At 41.5% G+C, this 20,788-nt stretch overlaps 1 protein-coding gene across 6 annotated transcripts in view; it reads left to right on the top strand.

The window, feature by feature from the left end:
- The window catches only part of shank3b (SH3 and multiple ankyrin repeat domains 3b), a 58,723-nt gene extending 40,428 nt beyond the window's left edge, over positions 1 to 18,295 (top strand). For 4 of the 6 annotated variants that reach the window (XM_074698008.1, XM_074698007.1, XM_074698003.1 and 1 more), the window contains 14 exons: positions 1,194 to 1,369; positions 1,446 to 1,559; positions 1,674 to 1,749; positions 4,161 to 4,243; positions 5,246 to 5,370; positions 6,206 to 6,338; positions 6,910 to 6,990; positions 7,123 to 7,140; positions 8,353 to 8,480; positions 8,559 to 8,652; positions 9,204 to 9,809; positions 10,012 to 10,299; positions 12,274 to 13,570; positions 14,166 to 18,295. In XM_074698008.1, coding sequence (XP_074554109.1) covers positions 1,194 to 1,369; positions 1,446 to 1,559; positions 1,674 to 1,749; positions 4,161 to 4,243; positions 5,246 to 5,370; positions 6,206 to 6,338; positions 6,910 to 6,990; positions 7,123 to 7,140; positions 8,353 to 8,480; positions 8,559 to 8,652; positions 9,204 to 9,809; positions 10,012 to 10,299; positions 12,274 to 13,570; positions 14,166 to 14,751 — 3,805 coding nt within the window. In that variant the 3' untranslated portion in view covers positions 14,752 to 18,295. The remainder of the gene's footprint in view (positions 1 to 1,193; positions 1,370 to 1,445; positions 1,560 to 1,673; positions 1,750 to 4,160; positions 4,244 to 5,245; positions 5,371 to 6,205; positions 6,339 to 6,909; positions 6,991 to 7,122; positions 7,141 to 8,352; positions 8,481 to 8,558; positions 8,653 to 9,203; positions 9,810 to 10,011; positions 10,300 to 12,273; positions 13,571 to 14,165) is intronic. The other 2 variants (XM_074698006.1, XM_074698009.1) reach the window with 1 other exon arrangement.
- Positions 18,296 to 20,788: the final 2,493 nt, after the last annotated feature.

Raw genomic sequence — 20,788 nt, 5'->3', positions numbered from 1 at the left:
CGATATATCGGTCTACCTCTATTTTTAACCTCTGATAACTAATGACAATGAAACTTTTCAGAAAAAAGAACTTGAATACAAGACAGCCAAATGATATCTTCAAATCACCACAACAATCGGATGTGAGAAACACAGGAGTATTAATATTTTACAGTTTGACCACAGCCCATCTGGAAAGGCTGAAAAGCCAGATTTTTTAACCTATACTGCAGCCAGCCACCAGGGGGAGCAGTTTTGTGGAGACCTCACTTCAACCTGAACAAGATGATGTCCATTTTTTTTACAGTCTACAGTCGGAAGTTGTGTGACTTTGGTTCTCAACTTTGTTTCATCAAACTGCAAAAGTATGTCTGTTCTTGACAACATTTGGACTCATCAAGCTTCAGTTAGCCATCGTGTTTCTTTAGATGGCAACAGTAGAGCTGTTTTGGCAACTGTATTGTTTTAACTGGCATCAGTATAACTTTACTTGGCGGTGGTACAACGGTAAAACTGTTACTGGCCGGAGCGTGACTGGTGTTTGAAGCATTTTGGATGAGCTCGGCTGTGTTTTGAAACAGTAATGCTTTTATTGGCTGCTGCACGGCTGTAGCAGGGAACAATGGCACTTTAACCAGACGTGGTAAAAGTTTTCAGCGTCACTTGATTTTTAAAGTTGCTGCAACCCTGACATCAACGCAGCAGTTCTGATGTCATTGGCAACATTTCTTCTGTTGCACACAATCCAACACCTTTAGTTGCTAACAGTGCTGCTGCAGGTGGGGGAGTGGGTGTTGTTTGAGACAATATTGCTGTAGTTGGCAGTAGAAAGCGCGTTCCACAGCAGAACGGCTTTAGTTTGCTTTGGTGCTGTTGTAGTTGGCAGCAGTTCGACTGTACTTGGCAGCAGTACAGGCGTAGTTGGCAGCAAGACGACACTTATTGGCAACAGTGATGCCGTAGCTGGCGTTAGTGCGGGATGCAGTTGGCAACATATCGTCTCAAGTTGGCAACAGGAAGGCTGTTAGTGGAGTTTGGTTGTGGTTGGTTGTTTAATGGGAAGAATGGGGGTTTGGCTAGCAACAGCGTGACTGTAGTTGTACTAGTTTGGGTGTTTTTGGCGACACACTCAAGTCGGCTGTAGATGTAAACCGTAAAGCAGACTGTTTTTTAAACCGTGAGGGCTGTAGCTTTAGTATTGTTGTCATCTGCAGCCCGAGCGGTGGAGGCCATGTGGAAACCAGCCCCCCCTCCTCCCCTCCCATGACCCCTCAGATGAGAAAGAGGAGACTGTACAGCGCCGTACCTGGACGCACCTTCATCGCCACTCGGTCGCACGTCCCACAGGGGACCGGAGAGATCCAGCTGCACCGTGGGGAAAGAGTCAAAGGTCGGTCAGTGGTGATAACAGGAGATTTTAGTGAAATGAAACTTTGATTCTGACTCTGTGCGCTTTGGATTTTCAGTTCTGTCGATCGGTGAAGGAGGATTCTGGGAGGGGAGCGTTAAAGGACGGACCGGATGGTTTCCTGCTGAATGTGTGGAAGAAGTTCAGATGAGACAATACGACCCAAGACTGGGTAAATATTCACACTCACTCAAGATAACCATATAAAAAAACATCTGGAATCTGATGTTGAATCTGGATCAGATTTTATGATCACTTCAAATAAACGTCTTCATGCATCTTCTAGAAACGAGGGAGGACCGCACTAAGAGACTGTTCAGACATTATACTGTGGGATCGTATGACAACTACACCTCCTACAGGTAAAACACAGTCATTACAGAATACATGCTGGTACTAAACGTCTTCCAGGGCAGTGTTTCTCAGATTTCTTTTTTACCATGAACCACTTTTCCCCCCAAGAAAAATCCTGCAGACCACCACAAGCTAAATAGCCCCAGAACAACACCCCAGTAAACAAAGTGATACACTAAACCCACATCATACATGTTACAACTTGCAAGGGCTTGTACAGTGGTTACAGTGACTAGAGTAAAAAAAGTAAAAAAGTGCACTAATTACCTCATGGTTTTTGTTTTTTGTTTTTTGTTTTTTTTTGGATGAGGGAGAAAATGGACCTGGAAATCTGAGTATAACTTATTACTGATATATTATTCCATAATACTTAAAATTTCCTGTATTTAAATACTTAAGTACTTAGATTTAATTAAATTACTCATCAAACTTCGTCTAAATGCATAATTATGCCTCACTACTTACATATATCCAGTGTCACCGCTCAGACCTTCTTTTAATTAAATAATTAAAAAGCGTTTTTCTCGTGGATTGGGTTATGTGTTTGCTGCTGTTATGTTAAGTTAAATAAAGTTAAATTTAAATAAAAAAAAAGTGCTGTCAAGTGATTAAAAAAATTGACCTAGTTAATCACATGTCTATTCTGTGATTAATCATGATTAATCAAACATTACCCTTGGGTTTAATTAAGTCTATACAATCTATCAATCTAAATACTACAAATGAACTAAATTTAGTTTTAAGAAGTGCTGTCAAAGATTTAAAACACAGAATCAGATTAATCGCAAGGTTGCTGTGGATATTACTCATGTGTTATTATTTTGCATGAGCAAACAGACCCAAAGAAGGAGGAAATATTTTTACACTTAACCAGTGAATAAAACACCTTTAACAGTTTGTGCATAATACATTATGTTGGTTGACTTTTATTTATTTACGTATTTATTTATTTATTTTATTTACTTTTTTACATATTGATTTACTTATTGATTTACTTATTTTTGTAATCATAAACTAATTATTATTTATAATGATAATAATAATAATAATAATAATAATAATAGTTTTGTTTTTGTTTATTTATTAATGTTTATCATTTTCCTTTATGTAATTATTATTTTTGTTTTTATTTATTTGTTTTGTACTCAGATCTACTTGAACAAACTGCTCAAAAGGGATTCAGGGATTTTGTGTCATTCTGCACAGCAGATTTTTAATCAGACTAATAGCTATAGTGGGATTAATTTGATTAATGCTTAAATTTTGACAGCTCTAAAAAAAACAATGTTATGGCAGTTGCTGAGCTTTCCCTAATTTCAGTAAATAAACCAATGAACCAATTTTTGTAGACTTTATCGATTTGTGCACACACCCCCCACCCCCTCTTTTTTCTGGAATGTTCCATTAAAAAAAACACTATTTACTTGCGGTTGTTGCAGGCCACTAGGGGGCACTGGCGGACCACTACTGGTCCGCGGACCACAAGTTGAGAAACACTGTTTTAGAGTAGTTTATCATTTTCATTATCTCATTAACAACAAGTTGATTAACTCCTTGAACTAGAGTAAAAGAAACATGATGGTACGAATTTTTATCAAAGTATTGCAAAAGGAATTTATTTAGTAAGCAAAAAGGTTTTGGAAAAATACTTAATTCTCTTGCTGACTCTGTGACTCCTTCTTTTTTAATGATTATAATTCATGATTTTAGATTTAAATGAAAGAAAGTAACTTTTTTGGTAACCTTTTTTTTAAAATATATTTTCACATTCTTTCCCAGTGTTTTTTGCGTTGTCTTGCAGTGCACACAGGTATTTTTTTTTAACCAATCGCAATCATACCTTTTACTTAATGGCATTTCTAGAATCTTCTGGTCTTATTCAGAGTCACATCACAGCACAGAAGGAAATGCCACCAAATGCATGGCGCAATGAAATTAAAACACTGGAAATGGGACTTAAGTTGTGGCGTCCCTCAGGGTTCCACTCTAGGTCCCTTTATCTTTTCTATTTGCTTTACCTGGAGTCCAAACAAGCACATTTTTCACTGAAGATATGCAAAACCTTTTAATTGTTTGGTTTCATTTGCTTGAAAAGTCGACTGAAGTTTATGGTGAGTTAATCTTTCTGGTTATTGCAGACGTCATCTGTGTATGTACCTTGTTAAAAGTGTGTGTCGCTTACTCCTCACCCAACCTCAGGTGGCTAGAAGAAGGGTTCACATCCTGGTGTTTTATCAAGCAGCTTCACATTTTCTCTTGTTTTCTGAGTTTTAAATTGTTCCTTTGACTCGTATTTGAGCTTTTATTGATGTGTACATGAAATGTGATGAATTAAATGTGATGTTTGAATCATTTTAACACACATAGCCTGTGAATATTGAGTTAAACTCTGTGAATGTGCCTTTCTGATTTTTCTCAGCGACTATGTGATTGAGGAGAAGACGGCCGTGCTGCAGAAGAGGGAGAGTGAAGGATTCGGCTTCGTCCTCAGAGGAGCTAAAGGTAGAAACGTGGATGGATGGATGGATTGATGGAGGAGTGGTGGGTGTTCGGAGGAGTTGGGTAAAGAAAAGAGAAAGATATTTAAGACGCGGTGAAGCCTTCAGAGGAAAAGCTTTAAAACTCCTCGCTGCGCTGTTTCATAAGAATCCTCCGAGTCTCACGCTTCCCCTGAAAAGATGATGAGAGCAGCATCAGGCGGGTTTTTTATTTTAAAACGAGGAGCGGACTTTCTCTCACTGAAGATGAGTTTCTGTAGGAGTTGAGGAGTATTCGTGTGGGAGAGCTCTGTGGTTTGTGCAAACACTCTGAATCTGAAAATGTGTCTAATGATGTGTAGAAACAGAGGAGTGAGCTGCTTAAAGGATCCTGTGTGTGAGAGATCTGAGTACAAGAGCTTATCCGTCGGATTTATTGATTTAAATACTACTTTACTGTTTACAGAGGCACCTATAGGGTCAAACAGAAAATCAGTTTTATTTTTTTTTCTAAAAATTCTAAAAGAAAAAAATGATAAAGAGGTATCTGATTCATTTAAACCCATAATTTAGAATAGAATAGAACTTTATTCGTCATTGCAACAAGAATTTAGCAGTTTTTAAATATTACATTATTATTATTGAAATAATTTAAAAATGTATAAAAATTATTATGAAAATACATTTAAAAATACTTAAAATTATTATTAAAATGAATTAAAAAATATATAAAAATTATTATTTAAATATTTTTTCTAGTTTTATTTTTTTTTATATTTTTAAGAATATTTGAAAAGAGACAGTATATCTATCTCGCTTCACTGTTAGGTCACACAATCCAGAACTTAAAAAATGCTGGAGCACTGTGGAAAATACTGAATTTGATGGTTTGTAAATTATTTAAAGACACTATTTCATTAAGAAATTAGATAAAGATCACATACCAAAAGCTGAAACTGCAACATGTTATTAAAATTGATTTGTTTTTTAAGTTTAAATCTTTTTTTTTGTTGTTTCTGTTTCAAAGCTGAGACCCCCATTGAAGAGTTCGCCCCCACACCTGCATTCCCAGCCCTGCAATACCTGGAGTCTGTGGACCAGGGGGGCGTGGCTTGGAGGGCGGGGCTTCGGACTGGAGACTTTCTTATAGAGGTCATCCCTTTGTTATGAAATCTGTTTTAAATTACTTCATATGTTTTTTTTATGTGAACATTGAAAAGGAATTGTGTCATGGTGTCAGCGGCAGCTCTTAAAACCAAGTCTAGGTCGTTTTCTCGCCACTGTTGTGGTTAAATGAGATCAAATTTGAAGTCTACTTCTTCTTGATTTGATTGGTTGTTGAGATGGACGAAATCTCAGTCATTATATTTGGTAACTAATTTAAGCCCCATTTCCACCAAGTGGTTCAGTTGGGTTTGTCTCGGTACAGCATGCATTTAGTGGCATTTCCTTTGTCTGAAACTGGAACAGGTCCCCAAATTACCGATCCGTACTGTCCCATTTTTTGGTAGCCTTCCGTTTGGGTGCCAGACATACTGATCCAATCCCAGAAGGTGGAGCTAGAAACACTGAAGTCCGTTGATTGGTTGAAAGAATGGTCACTTCCTGTGCAACAGCGGTAATAAAGAACAACACATAACTCTGATATGTTTAGATCTCCAATAGATTTGATGAGAATAACTGATGGTTTGTTTGGAAACTGGCGTCACCAACACCGTGAAACTGCTGTCGAAACAAAACTTTGTCACATTTTTCTTCTTCGTTGGATTTTTTAGTGAGGTACACTATGTAGTGCTGCTATGCCATCATGCTTTTACGTAGCTAATGTGGTTATCGGCTGCCGACCAAGAAGGGCACGGCTGGCTGTGGAAACACAAACAGGATCAGACTTGACCGATCCGTACCAATCTGTACTGATACATACCGGACCACTTGGTGGAAACAGGTCCCCGTCATCACCTGTACTCATCTGTCTGTCTCTGTGCAGGTTAACGGTACCGACGTGGTGAAGGTGGGTCACCGGCAGGTGGTCTCTCTGATCCGTCAGGGAGGAAGCCGGCTGCTGATGAAGGTCGTCTCGGTTTCCAGAAAATCTGAAACAAACCTGATCAGAAAGAAAGGTGCAAAAACATGTTTTAATTAATGATATCATTCATATCACTTTTTTCATTTTTCGGATAATTCCTGAATTCTGGAATTTAGAATTCCGGAATTCTGGAGTTTATAATTCTGGAACCTGAATTGATAATTCTGGAATTCTCTATCAAAAATCAAACTGATTTTTGGGGGTCAGATTTTCGCACTTTGAGTCGTGTATCACCAAAAGTTAAATTTGGATTTTGGTCGATTCAAATGGAGTTTAAGAAAAAATAACAAGATTTTTCTGTATTTTTTCACAATTTTAAAGATCTTAAAGTTTTAAATGATGTTCCTTTGTTTTCTTTAGTATTTAGTATAAATTTAACTTTTTATGCTTTATTTCTTAAGTCCTCTAGACTGCTATTTATGTGTTTAAATAAAATCTTAATAAGAATAATTAAATGAAAATTATTTTCACTTGCAACTTTAAGAAAGGTAAATATGATTTTTGCTATAATTTTAAATAATTTTATGCTAAGGTACAATAAAGATGTAAAGACTAAAGGGTCTTGTATCCTTAAACCTTTGATCCAATTGGCTCTTTCCCTGTAGCTCCGCCCCCTCCAAAACGAGCCCCCAGCACCTCGCTGACTCTGCGATCCAAGTCCATGACAGCTGACCTGGAGGAGATAGGTAAAGCAAACACACACACACACACTCTCTGTCCCTCACACACCCACATCCACACACACACACACACAAACCAAACACAGAGTATAGTCAAACTGTAGGAGTGTGTGTTGTTGACCTTTGCTTTGTCTGCAGCCAGGAGGAGACGCATCGGTGAGTCACATGATGCTGATGGTGGACGGTGTTTCAGTTTTAAATGTGATCTTAGTGTCGTGATGTCAGACTGCGGGGATGATATCGAGTTTGCCTCATGGCATGATGTCATAGTGATGTCATGATGTTTCAGTGGTGTGTGTTTTTAAGTGGTGTATGCATCGATGTAGCAGCGCGGGCCGTAGCTGACGAAAAAACACAACCTTAACAGCATTTAAAGATGGACGACACATCGCCACATTTTCCTGTTTAGCAAAAGTGAAGCCAAAATAGTCACTATCACTATCACCTTTTTTTTTAAACATCAAAATTAAAATATAAGAACTAATTTGGTGACATATCTGATTAACTTTTGTTTGTTATTTTTAGTTTAACCCATGTTATATCTGTTTAAATGACAGGTGCTGCAGCCAGCCATAAGGGGGAGCTCTTAATGTTTTGGCTTCAATTTTGTAAAGTGGTTATTTTGATAGTGGTTTTAATACAACAACAGAAAAAGTTTTCAGATATTTTCTAGTTATTTTCACTCTTTTTTATAAAGCATCGAAATTAACACATGGGTATAAATCCCCCAAAATTATGAACTAACTTTTTTGACAAAACCATGTTTGATTAATTTTTATTCATTTATTTTTTAAGTTTGACCCGTTATGTCTGTTTATATGGAGGGTGAACACTTTATGACCAGTGCTGCAGCCAGCCACAAGGGGGAGCTCTTCACATTTTGGCTTCAATTTTGTAAAGCGGTTATTTTGATCGGGGTTTTTAATACAGTCTGTAGCCAACAACAGAAAAAGTTTTCAGATATTTTATAAGGACTTTTACCTAAATTAAAGGATAATTTATAGATTTATATTGCATTTTGTGGCAAAATCATCAACATTTTGTGATTAATTTTTAGTATTAGATGACGGCAGTGACTTGGAAATAAACAGTTAAGAACACAAGGGAGGTATAAATGCCTTCCTGAAACTGTTTTTGATTCAAAGAAAGTCTGACATCTAAAAAAAAGAAAAGACACTTTATAGCACTGGCGTTATGTCTCAGTCATGCTACGGCCCTGCTAACTGATGTCGTATTTTGCCTTGGTGTCACAGGTTTCACAGTTGGTGTCATGTTGTTTCTGTGGTCGTGTTGTCTTGCCACGAGTTCACGCTGAAGCATTGTTTATTGTTTTCTTGACCTCGTTTGTCCTGTGTCTCCCCGTTTCAGAGAAACTGGACGAGATGTTAGCCGGTCAACAGGAAGTTGTTCTGAGGGCCCGACCGGCAGACGACTTCAGAGCGGCGACGGTGAAACAAAGGCCGACGAGCCGCCGCATCACACAGGCTGAGATTAATGTGAGACAAAGTCAGACGTTAGACTTCTTTGGAGAAGGATTTTCAGGTTTAAACTTCCTGTTTGTCTGTGTGTTTCAGTCCTTGTTTGAGCGTCAGGGTCTCGTTCCTCCATCAGCTCCAGAGAAGAGCACCATGGCTCTGCCCAGAGGAATGTCCAGAACCAAAAGCTTTGGTGAGACAGATACAAGAGTTTTTTCTACCACTTGGATCGACCCATATGAGTTTTTAAGTCCCAAGTTAAAATTTAGAAGATTTAATTTTATGACCCTTTTAAGTAAAGATCGTCTTAAAGCTCCCATATCCTGCTCCTTTTCTGCAGTTTAATCTGGATCATTGATGTCTTCATGAAATGGTAGTAACATGTTTTGGTCCAAAAAGCCAATAAATCTAGCACAGCAGCATTGTTTCCAGGCTCTCATAGCCCCTCTGTTCAGAACGCTCTGATTTAGTGGGCGTGGCCTTCATATGTAAATGAGCCACCGCTGATACCGCCCCGCTCTTCAGCGTCACTGAGAGCGGCGCCACGAGCTCCGAGTGCACAATGTTTAGAAAACAGAGAAGCTCGTTTACCATAACATTACAGGCTAAAACAACAGGCTAACTGCAGCTAAAGTTAGCATCCTGAAGCTAACACAGAGACAGGGGGGACACTGAGAAAAAGCTATAACATCTGCTATAATACGGGACCTTTAACTGACGTTTATCACTTGTCTTTCCCGACAGGCACGCCGGAGGACGACAGGATCACGGCTCTGATCAACGAGAGTCGCTTCCCTCGGAGCTCATCACTCACCGACAGCTTCATCCCTCCTCCTCCTCAAACAGCTCCACCCCCTCCCCCCTCTGCCTCCTCCACTTCCTCAATCTTCATCCTCGACTCCGGCCCTCCTCCCTCCTTCCTCCCTCCCCCTCCCCCAGCGAGAGGGGACGGGCTAACCCGCTCCAGTTTCAAACCAGGGACTGAGCCAAGACTCCAGGAGCTCTCTGACACGCCGTCAAGAAGCCACGCCCACGCCGAGCGGCAGAGGAAGGCGAGGTCAATGATCATCCTGCAGGACATGCCGCCGCAGCTCCAAACTGACGGTCACGCCGCCACGCACACGCTGCACACTGCCACGCACACAGCCACGCACACGCTTCACACCGCCACACACACCTCCACCTTGTCCCTCCACAGCACTAGCCCAGCTCTCGGTCACTCACCCCTGTCACGCCGCCGGGGGAGGCCAATAGAAAACCCTTACGCTAATGTGGGACAGCAGGCTCCGCCCTCCAAGCCACAGAGGAGGAAGTCACCTTTGTTGAAGCAGCTACCTGTTGAAGAGCAGGGTTAGAATCGCTCAGACCTATTCCCTCTCTGAAGTATCTCCTTACATGTGTTTGATTTATTTAGAGATTTATGACGTACATCACATTGCTAGCTCAAATTCCACTTCTCTTTTTGGAGCTTCAGAGCCTTGATTCTCATCTATAAACTCACCATCATCACTCCTAAAAGTCTGACTCCTCTTTCTTTCTTTTCTTCCTTCAGGACTCGGGATCAAAGATCACGATCCGTCCAAATTAGACATCCCCTGTAGCCCCAGCAGGGCGGAGCTGTACCAGCAGCAGGTGCTCTCAGAGCGTGCTCGGGTTCAGGGCCGCAGGTCGTCTCTCTTCCTGTCCGTAGAGGGATCTGGGTCAGAAAACCAAGTCCCACCCCTCCTGACTCAGAGCCACTCCATGGACGACCTGGGAGAGCTTCCTCCACCAGCCCCGGTCCTGTCGCCCTCGCCGACACCTCACACTTTCCTCCACCCTCTGACGGGGAAACCTCTAGGTCAGTCTTTGAAGAAGCATGATCAAAGAAATATTCAGAGGTCAAGCTTTGGGATACCTCACGTAGTAAAGGGAAATCCTGTAGAGGAATTATTTGTTCAACTCGCAACTTGGGTGCAGAAGCACTGCGGAGTATATCACCACTTATACGGATGGTAAACGGCTCCCAGGTTTGTGAAATAGCAGTGAGTATACAGAAGAGATCAGCAAGTGAACAGATATTAAGTGGACAGACATTTTAAGCCAGAGAGGAAATGAAACACACAACTGTCACTCGATGCTCATGACTGCATTATCTGTCAACACTTACCAGACTGTGACAGACCAGGACGCAAACATGTGTCAATAAATCAGAAACCCTCACAGACTGCTGATTTTGAGACCAGGTTCATTATAGAAGAACCAGAAAACTACGTCCAGAGTTAATTATTCACCCGCAGACGTTGCTGGTCTTTCAATGTAAAGTGTGACCGTGTTAACTGGTGACTCTCGGTTGTTAATCACTGATGCTGTTGGCTGAGAGTCACCACTTAGCATGGTCGCTATTAATTAGCACCAGTTGCTCTGTGACGGTCAAACTTGATAGACGTTGCCTCTGTTGTATAGTATCGTTTCTAAAAACCAACCACAAAACAACCGTACACTTTTATGCTGATAACAGGTTGAATTTAGTGTTTAAGAAATGCTAACTTGTCTGAAGCTAAACGCTGCTTTTCGGGTCAAGATGATGATGGTATTTACCATCAGAGTCACAGATCTTTATGATGATGTAGACTGATAATCCCTCTTTACCTTCCTATGGTATCTGTCAAAAAAGGAGGACCAAGGACAGATCCTTGTGGTACCCCACAACTTAAAAGTACGCACATCCTTGAGTTCTACTACCAAAAAGTTGAGCTTGAAGTCAGCCTAAAGATGCTTGTTGAGAATAGCGTTCCTTAAACCGAGGTCAGGGTACTTTGTTTATAGAGGAAGACCTAGAACAGAGCCCATGGGTTCTCCAAAAATGTTTAAAGGAGGTCTAAAGACAGAAACTCAAGGTAGACCAGAGAGAAGGACCTACTTTTGAAAGTCCTGTTACCCCTCACAGTAGGACAGGATTTAGACACACTGTTGTTACCCTAAGGTACTTAACTACCACTTCTCCTGAAGAAAAATAAAGGACAGGCTCTTGAGGTACTAAACAACATAAAGAGGACTAATGGTGCATCTTACAAGGCACCTTTAGTTTGGAGGTATACTACAAGAGGAAAGCGTACCATGGCCAGAATCCACAAGTACCCTAAAAATTGGGTAGGATCCAGGACAGAACCTTGAGGTACTCCACAAAGACAGGGATGAAGGCCCAGTTTCCACCAAGCAGTCCGGTTTAGATCAGTACGGTTTGGTACGGGTTGGCTCGGTTAAGCCTGGTCCTGTTCTTGTTTCCACAGCCAACCGTGCCCCCCTCGTAGTAGGCGGCGTGTAAGCTGGATGCCGACATAATCAGTAATATAATAGGGTGACGCCATAGCAGCTCGACACAGTGTACTCCCCTAAGGGTACAGTAAACAAAGAGCAATGATGTAAGACATCCAGCATTTCGTCTTCTTTGTGATTGGCATGTAGCTCTTTTATACAAAGGGTCCCAAAAAGTGGGACGGCTCGTCTCGGTGATTTGGGGATCTGTCCCAGGATTAGTCAGTAGAAACGCCGTAAAATGCGTGCCGTGCCAAGATGAACCGAACTGAACTGCTTGGTGGAAACGGGGCTAAACATGCAGGCTTGACTCACCATGCAAAACAAGAGGACATCTTGAAAAAGTAGAGGGGCAACAAGAACGAGGACTTGAGGTACCTCACATGATAGAAGAGTATCCAAGACAGAGTTTTTAGGTCTCTCCAAACATTTGGAGGGACTAATGATAAAATATTCTGGTATTTCACTGGTCAAAGGTCAATTAGATGTCAAGTTTGATTTTCTCTTCTCTCCTTAGACCCTTCATCTCCGCTTGCCCTGGCCCTTGCTGCTCGAGAGCGAGCCCTCACAGCTCGCACACCAAGCCCAGAGCCACGACTTAAACATGTTTCTGCATCCACCACACCGATCCCCACCCCAGCTGCAAGCCCAGAGGGAAGACACAAGCGCACTCCTATTCCCACTCCACAGAGCAGTCCTGAGCCGAGATCCAAACGCACCACACCTCAGACGAGCCCTGAGCAGCGAACCAAGCGCACCACTCCCCAGACCAGTCCTGAGCTGAGGCACAAACGAATTACTCCACCGTTATTCCCTGATGGACAGGTGGAGCGTCCAGAAACAGAGGGAGGTGTCACATCCCCTGCCGGGCCATCCCCAGAGCGTTGGAGACCCACTCCTTTGCCAACCCTAGCCAATGAGTCTCACCCTTCCCTGATTGACAGACGGAGAAGTCTCACGGTGGGCAGCTCGGAGGAGGAGGGCGGGACTTACACGGTTACTCTCCCTCCAGCTCTGCTGTCATCCAGCGATGAGGAAACAAGAGAGGAGCTCCGTAGAATTGGCCTGGTAACTCCTCCTGCAGCCTTTGCCAGCCCTCCTGCCCTCCCACCTCCATCCTCCCTCACTTTGTTTTCCCGGCGGGTTGGGGAGGGAGGGGGAGGAGAGGGTCCTGACTCCCTTGGTAGACGAGGAGATGAAGAGGAAGGAGGTGAAGAACGCCTCATTGAAAGCACTTCCCCTAGCTCACTCCCTCCATCCATAACCTTGGCCTCGCCTCCAGCTCCTTCTTCCCCTACCTCTCCTCCTGCTACCCAACCTTCCCCTTCTTCCCCTGCCACCTCCCCAATCGCTCTCAAGCCACGCCTTCGTTCTCCTATCGGTCGGGGCCGCTCTGCACTCCGGGACCCACTGCTAAAGCAATCATCAGACAGCGAGCTCCTCCCCATGGCTGCGTCCTGTTCCTCCCCTTCCTCTCCGCTGTGCTCCTCCCCTACCAGCGGTGGCAGACAGCCGCGTTATCTATTCCAGAGGCGGTCAAAGCTGTGGGGCGGCGGGGACGACCGGGTGGTGGATGAGCGGAGATGCCTCGGCCCGGAGGAGGTTGGCCGTCCTGCAGCACTCGGAGGTCAGGGGTCGAGTTCGGCTGTGGATTTGTCGAACAGGTCGGCATCGGCGCTGGAGCTGAGCGGTAGGGCAGGGTCTGGATTGGATCTTGCTAATCGGCTGCAGTTGCTCAACAAAGACAGTCACTCTCTGGGGGAGGAGCCGAGTCCCCTGGATCCAGGGCGGAGGTCACCAGTAGGAGGTGCCAGGTACTTTAACTCACCTCGTATACTTCCTACTTCTTGAGAGTCCATCTTTGTGTGTTTGCGTGATGGATTGGTAACAGAGTCTGTTGTTTGTGTTATTCCAGATGTGTGGGCAGTGGAGAGAGTAAATCGTAGGTTTTTGTCTCTGGTAAACATTCGTCGTTATTGCTAACAGATAATTCTTATCTGCTAACAACAAACTAAGATGCACCGTCTTCCCAGATGTCTAACAACTAAATCCTTGACATCTCTGTCCAATCAACCCTGAATCAAAAGCTGTTATTTTACCATTTGGTAAACACATTGCCTCAAATAGAGTGTCTTTTACTAACGTGATGCTATGTGTAAAGCTTTGTACTCCTTCACATGTGGTTAGCATGGTGCTGTTGTGGGGATGATGCTTGTTGTGCCCATTTCTGGACTTAAGAGTAAACAAAGGAAGTTGAAGAAGTAGTGCAAGGAATGTGCTGACGTCTACTTTGAAAAGCTGAAGTTTGACAACCCCTAGATTTCATACTGGCTCAGACTTGAAGGGAGACATGTCTGTAGATAACTGTGGCATGTTTGTGTCATTTATATATCCTTTATTGTGCCATAGGTTGTTCTCCAGTCTTGGTGAACTCCACACCATTTCCCAGCGAGGATTTGGAGCCAGCTACACAGTCCGACCAGGAAGCCGCTACCCTGTCACCCGCCGGAGCCCGTCCCCTTCTCCCTCCCCATCTGAAAGGCCTTTGGGGCACACTTCCTCTGGTTCTGAAAGGCCAGACTTGAGCTCGGGTCGAGGTTTAACCATCCTGAAGTCGTCCAGTCTAAGTCTCCCCTCAGAACCGAAGGAAGTCCGTTTTGTGATGCGAAGTGCCAGTGCAAGAACCAGGTCCCGTTCACCCTCACCTTCCCCTCATGCCTCTCCATGCCCCTCCCCCGTCCTTAGTGGGCCCTTGTTGGCCCTTCGGCCATGGAGGCAGCGGCCCCTCAACTTGTGGAATAAATATGATGTAGGTGATTGGCTGGAGAGCATCGGCCTGGCCGAACACCGTCAGCGCTTCCAGGAGCACGAGATCGAAGGCTCCCATCTCCCTGCCCTCACCAAAGACGACTACGTGGAATTGGGCGTCACCAGGTTGGGACATCGAATCAACATCGAGAGGGCACTTAGACAGCTGGTGGATGGTCCCACTTGACCCCTCACCTCTGACCCCTAACCTCTAGACATCCTGAACTGTGACCTCATAACACTAGGCCATCTCTCTGACTAGGAAATCTTAGCACTGACTCTATCTCTAGAACTTTTTACCAACATGGAGCCCAGCTCTCTGATTGGTCTTGTTGACATTTTGGGCGAATCAGCTCTTTGATCAGCCCAAAAGCACTTGAAGCACCAAGGTCTGTATCCAGTTTGAATTATAGTTTGGTCTTGCCAGTTTAAGTTCCTGGAGTTTAACTTGAAATAGCTTTTTTAGGGTCATCTAGGGACAATGTTCCTTAGTGATTTCACTTCTTGTGTTGTAAAGAAGCTGTTTTACAAGAAGTTCAAGCCCACAAATGCCCAAGGAATAGTCTTTTTTTACTTGGTGGAAGCACTGCATTTATTTTCCGCTAGGTTTTTGACTTAAACTTCAATATTACATTAAGTTTTAACCACTTTCCAAAACCGATTTCTGCAAATCTCTAAATTCCCAAAAGCTTGACAAAACAAGTCAGAGGAATCTTGCCTGGCTATGAAATATCTGAGTTTTTAAGCATTCGAAAAAGGCTGTCGAGCCACACTTGCTCTAATTTACTTATTCTTGCAAAGTAGATGTTGATCAATCAATTGACAGTCAGATAACCAATGGTATTTACCATCAGAGTCACATTGCTGAGGCTGAAAGAAGGAATTCATGGTTATCGACCACTGGGCTATTACCAACTCACCCTCTGATCCATGGGTCGGTACTTCTAAATTTGGTGAGCCTCCCATGAAAACTTTTTATCTTTACCACAACTTAGGCTTTAGCCAAGGTCCCCATGAAATTATGCAAATATTCAACATTTTATTAGCATGCTAAGCTAATTTCAGCTGGATACAGAGCTGTTCTGCTGATCTTAACAGTTGATGGGACATTGATCAAAGAGCTGATCTGACAACTTAAATCAAACACGAGACGGGTTCTTCTCTTTGTGCCATTCTGCTTCCCCCGGGTGAGTTTGGTGGGTCTTTGGCTAGAACGATTAGCGAGCCAATTAACAACAGGAGATAAGCTGAGGGTGTTTCTCCATCCTTTGAGAGAATGTACTTTTATTTTCCAAATATCGCTCATGAAGAATTTGTGTTTATTTCTCAATACGGATCATTTAGAATTTATTAATAACAAGTAATAATAATAATAATGATGTGATGGTGATGACTTACAGAGTTTATACTAGTTTGGGTAATGATTTTGAGTTTCTTATGATTTGACAATGAGTTGAACTTTCCAGATCGTTTCAGTGATGTTTTGGAATTCATAATGATTTGTCAATGAGTGTGACTTTGTGCTGATGTGCAGTGTGTTTCAGGGAGAGCTGCAGCAGAGCTCCAACTGTAAACCTCTCTGGTTTCTAACCTGCTTATCGAGGGCTTACTGTACATGGTGCTATCTGTTTAAAGCCATCTGTACAGAAATTACCTTTCTCCTTCCCCTTCTATACTCTCATCATACTAACACCTGAAACTCTTAGGTTAACCCCCTAAAACTTAATCTGTAGTGTTTTCTTTCTCAATTAGTAAATTCAGTTTGGCTCTTTATGCCATAACTGTCATAGAGTAATCACAAAGAACAGGCCATATATGGAGTTCCTTCCTTGCCATATTAGGGATTCCATCCCTGCCATATATGGAGTTTCCTCCAGACCAAAACCAGATATCCCAGAGGCCATAACAGATTAAAAATGTAGTTATGATAGTAATGGCAACAGTAACAGCTGAAAGTGTTTGACTGTATATAGTGATGGACGATGCATCTTCATTTCCTCTCTTTGCACAAAACTGAAGCCAAAAATGAGCCCACATTTGACATCTTGGCCATTTGGAGTCTAAGTAGTAATTGGCTCTCAGAACCAGGATATTGAAGCTACTCCTCTTCCTCTAACCAAAACACACTTTTAATACAGATTTTTGTAAGTTTGAAGCAGACACTCACATCAATGGATACTTCAGAGACATTTCTCTGTAATTTGCTTCCTGAGCCTCGTTTGTTACCGCCAGGCATGGTGTCACACCATTTTTCAACTTAAATGAAAATTGTAATAAAACAAACATTTGGACATAAAATAGCACGGTAAGACTTAGCTATAATGACAGTTACCATGCTTGAGAAAAAAGTATTTGACATGTGATTTAGTCTTTTAGTATGACCCATGTCCCATCTGTTTAAATGGAGGAGGCGGGGCTTATGACCCATACTGCTGCAAGGCAATAGGAGAGCTCTAAACATTTGGGCTTCACTCTAGACTACAGTCTATGATCCTGTCTCACAAAGCTTCACAAGCCCTGGTATTTACAGCTAGCTAGCTAACTAGCTAGCTAACAAATATAGCTAATCAATACCTGATTTTAAGGACACATGTTTCACAAAACAAAAACAAGTGAAGTGTGTCACATTGTTTTTAAAAAGTCAGCCCTATATCAAAAACAGAAGACTGACATCAAGCTGAATTGCTAGCCAACAGCCATGCTAGCTGATGCACTTTATGGATAAAACCCTTCCCATGCTACTGACCTAGCTTGTTACGCTATGGTTAGCAATTCATTTTTGACTTACAAAAACAGGTGTAACCAAACAAGTATCACAAGTTTTGTGGGTACAACTCTGAAACACAACACAAATTTCTCTAAGCATGCATAAACAGAATTTGAGTTAGCCTAACTTAGCATAAAGACAAAACATCTATTACAGTTTATTAAAATGAAAAATACACACCTTCAATAAGTTTTATCTCACAGTATGCGACAACTCAACACTCAGTCCAGCCAAGTTTTGAAGAAAGTAGTGTTGGAATGTGTTATAAGCTAACGCTAAAGACTGCTGATGCTAACTGCTGGTAAAACAAAAAAGGATATATATCTTGTTGTATACATTACTTGCTTTATTTGTTTCATAAAATTGCAAGAAAATACATGAAAAATCCTATTATATCTATGAATTTACAGGAAGGTGTATTTTTATTTTTTAGAACTTTTAAAACTTTCAGTGATTTTTAACAACTTTCAACAATTCCGAAGAGTAAAATTTGTACAAAACTATCACCTACCTTACATGTGACAGTCCCTCCTCCTGATTCCCCTCTGAAGCACAATCAATGTTACAGTGCCTGTCTCCGTGAAAAAGAAATCGACTGCATTTATCCAGAGTTTCCTCTGACTAAGACGCCGAGCCGCAATCATAAATCCCAAAGTTGTACAAGTTTATGGTGCCCTTTTCTGCGTAAAGTTTTATACCTGCTCCTGGCAGTGCACAATGGTAAAGAATGTAAAGTCTATATACAGCACATTACAGTAGACTTTATAGTCTGTATAATATATATTATGGTAGAGTCATGTAGCTATAGTGTAATATATATAAAGTATAGTAAACAATAAATACATATAGTAATATTTTGGTAGGCTGTAGTTTGTAGATATTTATCCTTATAGGTGATATTCACCCCTTGTACACAGCTACACATCTGCGATTTTCATTCAACTGTTAATGAGTTAAAAAACCCCCACATAATCTCAATAATTCAACCTGATTAATGCCACTTTTCACTGATAATAACTGCTGTTTTTAGTGTAAAAAGAGTGTATTCCTTGGAAAATTGAAGTTGTATGTTTTCCAACTGAAAGTAACACAAATCTTGCCAAACTTCTAGAAAATCTGCAAAGCAAGGAAGTGGAGTTGTGCTTTCATATCAGAGGTTGCCACTTGGTCCAATTAGACCAGGGGTGGCCAACCAGTCCGAGACCAAGAGCCACAAAAATTACTGTGGTACTACAAAGAGCCACATCACACACGTGGTCTTACGCACACACTTCCTCTCACACATAAACTAAATGACTTGAAATAAAAATCAGTACATCTATCTATCTATCTTTCTATTTTTCTATCCATCTATCTATCTATCTATCTATCTATCTATCTATCTATCTATCTATCTATCTATCTATCTTTCTATTTTTCTATCCATCTATCTATCTATCTATCTATCTATCTATCTATCTATCTATCTATCTATCTATCTATCTATCTATCTATCTATCTATATAACTAGATAACTATGAGCACATGGGCAGTTATGGGGAGCACATGTAGAGAAAAGAAACTGAAACTTAAGTATCAATCTCATCGCCCAAGAATTAATCAATACTGATCCCAGCGTTGGCATCAACATATCAATATTTCAAATTAATCAGCACCACTACTGATAAAACAATATATATATATATATATATATATATATATATATATATATATATATATATATATATATGTGTGTGTATATATATATATATATATATATATTTTTTTTTTTTTTTAATGAATGGATCAAAGAGCCGCACAACGAAAGGCAAAGAGCCACATATGTGGCTCGCGAGTCACAGGTTGGCCACCCCTGAATTAGACTAATAACAGATGTTGATTCTCCCATAAAGATGTAAACATCAAGTTTTATTTTTCCATATTTTTGAAACAGTGACTTAACTTAAATTTCCAATCGCTTCATGAAGTTTGACCAAGTATCAGGTTGATAGTTTGGAAAAGTGATGATAGTTTTTAGACGCTGCTAAATGAGTCAAAGCAAACTGATGCTTTAAAGACTAAGGGCTCGTACAAACCAGGGAAAACATCACACCTACCTACACACCTAACAAATCCTGTCTGACTTTTAGAGATAAAGTGCCTGTGAAGCTGTTTACACTGGGTGAATATCACATCTATCACGCTGTATGTATAGTATATATTATAAAGGACTATAGTCTACTGTACAGAGTCATCCACAGAGTGTGACGTGGGTCGTCGGTCTCTCTGCAGAGTAAAAACTGAAAGTCATTTAACGGGGAGGTCATGTGACCTCTGAACCTCCGACCTCAGGTCCCCGCTGGGAATCCCTTTGATACGGACGAGAGGTCGTTCCTTTTGTTGATGGATTTCTCAGCCAATCAGAAACGCAACCATCAAAGGTTTTGTATCAGATCATAAAAATCACATCATTTTGAATTTACAACCTCTGACGTTGTTGTTGCTAAAATGACGACAAAACAGTAAAGCTATAAAGAGCAAAACTAATATCAATGCTCCCTTATTAAAGGTGAGTTTATTTCTTCAGAGTTATTTTGATTGTCAAAGTGACGGGTCTCCAAAACTACCTTGTGAAGGATCAGCGAAGCGTCATTACCACTCGCTAAATCCAGAAGCTAGCTAGCTTGTTCTTCCGCTTGCCAACTGAGATCATTGCAAGAAGTCTTTATGTTGAAAAATATTTATCTAAGACCACTGAAATTTTGTGTCTTTGTGCAAAAAGTCCTCAAGTAATCCGAGCAGCAACACTCAAACAAGCTGCCGTAGCATTTATGCTAATAAATCAGAGCAGTAAGCTAGCTAAAGGAAGAGGTTTGCTAGCGATAGATGATTCAATCTACAGACCTTTACCTATTACCTACGAAATTGTGTAAGTTATTCACTAACGCCAACTACGAGATGCTCTGACTAGCTCTGTTGGTGGTGCCTGGATTGCAGGACAGGACAGGACAGGACGTTGCTCTACTTATATTATTAGATACGGTTTGGATCCAACTCCCATATCTTTGCGCGCTAACTGTTTTACTTCCCAACTTTGTGGGCAGCCTGAGAAACATTTTTATCACAGTTACTTGCGATCAGGTCGTCCTTGGCGTTGCTTTTGGTTTTTGTAAATTAAGACATAATTACTGGTGTTTTGAGTTTCGACCAATCAGAATCAAGTATTTTACACAGCCGGGTTAGACAGAAAGATATTATTACTTCACTTCAGTGAACGCCTTCAGTAAAGGCTTCTTTTGCTGCTGCTAATTGAAAGCAATCATAGTTTGAGAGACAGGCACAAACCGGCATCTCAGTGCGAGTATTTACAGCGGTGAAAGGGGCGTCAAAGAACGAGTAAGATCATAAGAAAAGTCGAAATAAAGACCCCAAACGGCTGCCACTGGATACCTGAAAATATTATCGCGATTAAAAAATG

Source organism: Halichoeres trimaculatus, unplaced genomic scaffold (assembly GCF_033239565.1).
Source record: "Halichoeres trimaculatus isolate MK-OKI-2021-1 unplaced genomic scaffold, fHalTri1.1 fHalTri1_scaffold_21, whole genome shotgun sequence".
Classification (NCBI taxonomy): Eukaryota; Metazoa; Chordata; class Actinopteri; order Labriformes; family Labridae; genus Halichoeres; species Halichoeres trimaculatus.
The sequence above is the reverse complement of the archived record's forward strand: the minus strand, read 5'-3'. Positions and strand labels throughout refer to the sequence as shown.